Below are 6,340 nucleotides of genomic sequence, written 5' to 3' on the forward strand. Positions count from 1 at the left end.
CACATACATACATCTTTAAAAGCGTTGTTGTCCTGGTTCTGTTGTGTAGCGTCTCGACGTTGTTCTTCTATTTCAGAGTTCTGGTGCTTCACCGTCGTCCCTCCTGATCTCCATCAGCAGCGTTTAGATTATTTAATCCTCTGGTCCTCTGATCTTCTGGATTATTTAATCCTCTGGTCTCGTGTTCATCCGCCGCTCTCGACGCGTCGTCGTGTTCAGAGACAGAAGACAGAAGACGCTCATCGTTCTTTCATATTGCACTTTATTCGGCTCCGAGGTCACAGATCAACACTTATTGCTTTCAGCCTTCCTTTGTGTGTGTGTGTGTGTGTGTGTGTGTGTGTGTGTGTGTGTGTGTGTGTGTGTGTGTGTGTGTGTGTGTGTGTGTGTGTGTGTGTGTGTGTGTGTGTGTGTGTGTGTACGCTGTAGAAGATGACGTGGAGGACATTAAGGTCATAATGTGAGCAAACAGGAAAAACAAAAATAGAATCTACGTACAAATAAAGGCCTTTAAACACGAGGAGGCGGAGCTACTTTCTGCTCTATGGCACAAACTCCTGGAGGTTTCCAGTGGAGGAAGTTCATTCATTTACTTCACACCGGATTTTATGCACGGCGGGTTTGTTTTGTAAAGCTGCTCCATTTAAAATATGAACGTATGAACTGTCGACATGAGCGAGGAAGGCGAGGATCCTCACAGAGAGCGAGCTCGACGAGCGGCTTTAGCTTTCAACCTGCAACTTGCTAACAAAAGAAGAAAAAACGTGCGTTTCATGTTTTTATTTAATGAGTCGATCGACGCAGACGTGAAGTTTGTTCATCCAGAAAATATCTGATGTATAAAAAACAAGTAAAGAGTAATTTTACCGCTTCTAAAGATAGATATTTAGTTTCCTTACACTGGAGCCTCACCTTCCTGTGAGTATATACAAGTATCATTAGTACGTGACCTATCAACAGAACACTGCAATCCAGGTATTTATATATATTTAATAATATTGTGTCCAAACAGCTGCATTGTGGATCTCTCAGTGACGACTTCCTGCTTGAAATAAACGGTTGAAACGCTCCGTGTGAGCACGCTGGGAATGTTTAGCACACAGATCATGAAGGAAAGAAAAGGAAATCAGTCAGAAAAGAATACAAAATACAATATAAATGTTTTCTCCTCGTATATTTAGGTCATTATTTAGCGCGGCGGCTACAAAAGGCTCATGATTAACACTACTGAGGGTTTACATTACATCATATCCGCCTGCAGGGGGCGCAGTCTCCCCGCGACGAGCTCCAATCGCTGAGCTGGAAAATGACAGACGGGTCACATGACTGGGATGAAGCCAACTGGGTCACATGATGAGGGCGTGGTGTGTGCGCGCGTGTGCGTGTCATAAAAAGGCGTCAGTGGTCCATGATGCGGAGGTTCCCCGACACGATCTTGTTCTCCAGCATGGAGCCGGCCGGGATGTCGATGCGGTCGCCGTGGTTGGCGATGATGATGACGGTGCCCTGAGAAGAGGAAGAGGAGGAAGAGTTTTAAACTACACAAGTTTAGTGTGAGAGGTTCTAGAGGACTGGTCCCAGTAGAGTCCACAGGTCCCAGTAGAGTCCACAGGTCCCAGTAGAGTCCACTGGTCCCAGTAGAGTCCACAGGTCCCAGTAGAGTCCACAGGTCCCAGTAGAGTCCACTGGTCCCAGTAGAGCGTTACCTTGACGGAGACGTTCTTCCCCAGCGTGACGTCTCCAGACACCGTGAGGTGGTCCAGCTCCAGCATGTCAGGGATGCTCTCGAAGCGCGTCAGGTACTCCTGCACCTGAACACACCACCAGCAGGTTAACACACGCTGTTTACACGTGTGTCTGTCTGCATGTTGTTGTTGTTGTTGTTGTTGTTGTTGTACCTTGGTGAAGGAGCTGCCCAGCTTGACGTGCGGCGTGGAGGGGAACTCCCTCTGCGGGCTCATGGTGAGCGAGCCGGCGTCCAGGCTGTACAGGTTGGACATCACCAGCAGCAGGTCGGACGTCGTCTTCACCGGCAGGAAGCGGCTGCGCGGCACGTTGATGCCCAGAGCGTGGTCGAAGCACTTGATGGCCGCGCCCACCGCCGTCTCCAGCTGCACCACGTTCTGACCGCCGTCTAGAGTCTGAGAGGGAGGGGGGGATGGAGAGAGAAGAGAGAGAGAGAGAGAGAGACACAGAGAGAGAGAGAGAGAGAGAGAGAGAGAGAGAGAGAGAGAGAGAGAGAGAGAGAGAGACAGAGAGAGAGAGACAGAGAGAGAGAGACAGAGAGAGAGAGAGACAGAGACAGAGAGAGAGAGAGAGAGAGACAGAGAGAGAGAGAGACAGAGACAGAGACAGAGAGAGAGAGAGAGAGAGAGAGACAGAGAGAGACAGAGAGAGAGAGAGAGAGATTCTTTTCATTACATAATATTCAGAGCTAGTTTGTGGTTTCAGGCTCTCGTGATGCCTTCACTGTAATTCAGTAAATCTCCACCAGAGGATTAAACAGCTGATCTCAGAGTGAACACACTGTGAACGCGGCGTCATGTGACGCTCTGGCGGCTCCGCCCCCTCCTCACCTTGGGGTTGACGATGATCTCCAGGTCCATGGCCTTCTGCTCCCGCAGCCGCTTGATGGCCGCCAGCGAGATCCACAGGTTGTTGGTGTTGAAGATCTTGAACTTGGAGACGGACTTGAACTCGTCCACGTGGGCTTTGGGCACCTGGGCGATCTCCAGCAGGCGCAGCTTCCCTTCGTACTGGATCAGCGTGCCGCCCTGGAGAGGGGAAGAGAGAGACTCCCATGATGCAACAGAAACACCTGGGTTTATAAAGATGTGTGAGCCCCACATAAAAGTGTGTGAGCCCCACATAAAGATGTGTGAGCCCCACATAAAGGTGTGCGAGCCCCAGACCACATGAAGGCGTGCGAGCCCCAGACCACATGAAGGCATGTCGGCGCCCCCGTCCTCCTGCGTACCTTGACGTCGGCGCGCGTCTTGTCCGTCACCTCCATGATGAACTCGCAGCGCTTGCCGTTGGGCTGGCTGACCAGGTGGTGCAGGATGTGCAGGTCCACGGTGGCGCCCAGGTTGTCGATGTTGGACACGAAGATGTACTCCTTCCCCTGCGCGATCAGCTGGTCCAGCAGGCCCGAGTTGTAGAAGCTGGCGTAGATGTCGCCGTGGCCTGGAGGGTACCAGCCCTCCGCACCTTGACCCGACATGCTCAGGTTGGTGGCCACCGGCAGGAGGGACTCCTTGTCCACGCGAGGGTACCTGGACGGGAGAAGAGTTTTTTACTTGCACAGACGGCGAGGTCTCCTTGTAGTTTGAGTTAAACCAGATTAAAATGTCATCTGATTTGCACCATTGAAATAAATAACTGAACCGTTCTTCCTAACTTCCTTCGCATCATCTGACGTAAAGCCGTTAAACTGAGTCGCTAAGTCTTCTTTTCGTATCGCTGCAGGACTTCAAACGACGCCTTCAGGGAGCAAAGTTATTTTTTTTTACTCAAGAAGGCAGGTGAGGCGAAAGCCGATCAGTCCGAGGCACAATCATCATCCTCATCATCATCACCATCATCATTAGTGTGCATGAAAGAGATCAAAGGGTTCTTAAGAAGGATCCGAGTCGGGTTGAGTTAGCGAACCGCGTCATTCCAGCTCATGTGTCCAACTCGAGGCCCGCGGGACGAATCCACGAAGGCTACAGCCCAAAATGCTGCTGCCGGGAAAGCTGAAGACCAGACCACATGAAGGTATATGAGCAGGTGTGCCCCAGACCACATGAAGGTATATGAGCAGGTGTGCCCCAGACCACATGAAGGTATATGAGCAGGTGTGCCCCAGATCACATGAAGCTATGTGAGCCCCAGACCACATGAAGCTATGTGAGCCCCAGACCACATAAGATATGTGACCTGGTGTGCCCCAGACCACATGTAGGTATATGAGCCCCAGACCACATAAAATGTATGTGAGCAGGTGTGCCCCAGACCACATAAGATATGTGAGCAGGTGAGCGCCATGTGAGCAGGTGTGCCCCAGACCACATGAAGGTATGTGAGCAGGTGAGCCCCAGACCACATGAAGGTATGTGAGCAGGTGAGCCTCAGACCACATGAAGGTATGCGAGCCCCAGACCACATCTGTCACACGTGTCCTTCTCAACTGTGACAAAAAAGTTATTTATATACTTATGTTAATATTTTTAAGAGCACATGTACAACATTGTTACGCAGAGGTGAGACGAGCTTCTACGGGTTTTTTCTCATTATTTTGCGTCCAGCTCACTGTTCTGGGAGGATGATTCAGACGAGTGGGTTTCATTTGAACTCATAAACTTCAAAGGTTTCATGTCCTTTCAGACGCAGGAACATTTTGTTACGTCCACAAAGACTCCCTTTTCTTTGAGCCAACATCTTCTTCTCAGAAGGAACATTATGCACAGCCATGCGTCTTATTAAAGAGTTTATTTTCCAATTTCAAACCTGAGGAATCTGCTGTTGCGTTGTGTATCTGGGGGTGTTGCAGAGCTATAATAATTCATCAAATTTGTATGATATAAAATCAAGAAAATACTTTTCATTCAGTTTGAAGCCACATTTTGAATGATTCAATTTGGGTTTTTTAAAACTATATTTTAACCGGAAGAAGGATTTAAGTCATCAGACTTCTGGATTTCAAGTTATTGGAGTTTATTAGAAATTAATATGTAATTAGAAATGACATATTGTGTGTTTTAAAGTGACAGTACAAGAGGTTAATTACTTGGTTTCTTCTTCTTTTAATTCATTTCATCACAAAAAAAACAACTCTTTCTAGCTATTTATTTAATTAGTTATGAACGGACGTGGACCTGTTCATCCTCGGAGCGCTTTGGGGTTCAACCGAGTGTAATACCAACAGTGTGTTTGCTCACCTGCTCTGGTTGAAGGTGTGTATCTTGACGCGGTGGTGTGTGTACTTCTGCAGGATCTTCTTTGTGTCCTCATCCGTGTTGAAGGAGTTCATGAGCACCAGCGGCACGTCGGTGTTGTAGGTCTTGTTCAGGTGCTGTGGAGCCACGGATCAGAGGAGGGAAAGTTATGATGGGACTCGTTTGCATCCTTCTTTCCTCTTTAGGAACCAGGACGCAAGTTAGTTTCCTTTATGTAAACAAACTGACATCAGAGGTAAACATGCACGACTGTGTGGAGGGAACGAGTCCAGGTGTGTGTGTGTGTGTGCGCGTATGTATGTATGTATGTATGTATGTATGTATGTATGTATGTATGTATGTATGTATGTATGTATGTATGTATGTATGTATGTATGTATGTATGTATGTATGTATGTACACACACACACACACACACACACCTATATACACACACACTCTTGCTTGCGGTAAGTAAAGGTGTAACCCCCCCGTCGTGCGTCATCACCTCATATACAACCTCCCGGTAAACTACCACAATAAAATACACAGACATGAACTACGTGATAAAATATCAAATACACAGACGTAGGTAACGGCTCCTACACGGCGTTTACCTGATACTTCAGGATGTTAGAGAGACACACACGTCATAACGCAACTCAGGTGTGTTGTCAGCGGGTGTGTGTGGTGTTTTATTTACACAATAACTAATTGATTTGTAATATCCCAAAAAAAAACTGACATTGAATGTTATTTTTTCATCTGCTGCGTCAAAAGAATTACAGGAATTCATCAAATAAAATTAAGAAAAAGATCTGCTTTTCCCCATGAAAGTGTTTCTGTAACGTTCTGCGTTCCTCGCTCGTGACTGCCGGCGCCTGCTTTGGTTCTCTTTGATGAATTGACCTTGAATGATTCATACGTGAAGCATTTTCTCTTCTTACTCTTTAAATCATCATTAAAGAGTCAGAAACACATTTCCTCCAAAAGCCAAATTCTTAAAATCTCTTTTGAAGTTTTGAGTAAAACTCAAAAAACATCATAATGAATGTTTGATTATATTTCATTAGGAATGTTCTTTGGACTAAAAATATAATTAGAAACATGTACTCATTTATAAATAACTTAATTTATGGAGCTCGGTTTGCACAGCACTGTCCTGCAAATATTTCAGAATAAAAGCCTCGTGTTCAGAGAAGGAGGCATTCACTACGGGGCTTTTATTTTGTTAATGTTTTATAAATATTAAGTATATAACTTTTTCAAATATGTATTTCTCTCATCTACTCTCATGTTTTAAATAAAAACATGTAAATGATGAATAGTTTCCCTGAAGCGGCGACATCACAACATGTATAAAAGCCTTTAAGCGAAACAGAAGAACGTTAACGAGTCGCTCAGGTGAGATGTTCAGCGGC

At 46.4% G+C, this 6,340-nt stretch overlaps 1 protein-coding gene across 3 annotated transcripts in view; it reads right to left on the bottom strand.

Moving 5' to 3' along the window:
- Positions 1-765: 765 nt before the first annotated feature.
- ugp2b (UDP-glucose pyrophosphorylase 2b) overlaps positions 766-6,340 on the bottom strand; it is a 17,457-nt gene continuing 11,882 nt past the window's right edge. For 2 of the 3 annotated variants that reach the window (XM_068567206.1, XM_068567205.1), the window contains exons 5-10: positions 4,923-5,056; positions 2,978-3,275; positions 2,577-2,774; positions 1,899-2,141; positions 1,707-1,811; positions 766-1,506 (exon numbers count right to left, since the gene is read on the bottom strand). In XM_068567206.1, the coding sequence (XP_068423307.1) occupies positions 1,399-1,506; positions 1,707-1,811; positions 1,899-2,141; positions 2,577-2,774; positions 2,978-3,275; positions 4,923-5,056 (1,086 nt within the window). In that variant the 3' untranslated portion in view covers positions 766-1,398. The remainder of the gene's footprint in view (positions 1,507-1,706; positions 1,812-1,898; positions 2,142-2,576; positions 2,775-2,977; positions 3,276-4,922; positions 5,057-6,340) is intronic. The other variant, XR_011077061.1, reaches the window with a different exon arrangement.

This window comes from Clinocottus analis, unplaced genomic scaffold (genome assembly GCF_023055335.1).
Source record: "Clinocottus analis isolate CAN_PGR_092001 unplaced genomic scaffold, fCliAna1.0.p SCAF_8, whole genome shotgun sequence".
Lineage (NCBI taxonomy): Eukaryota > Metazoa > Chordata > Actinopteri > Perciformes > Cottidae > Clinocottus > Clinocottus analis.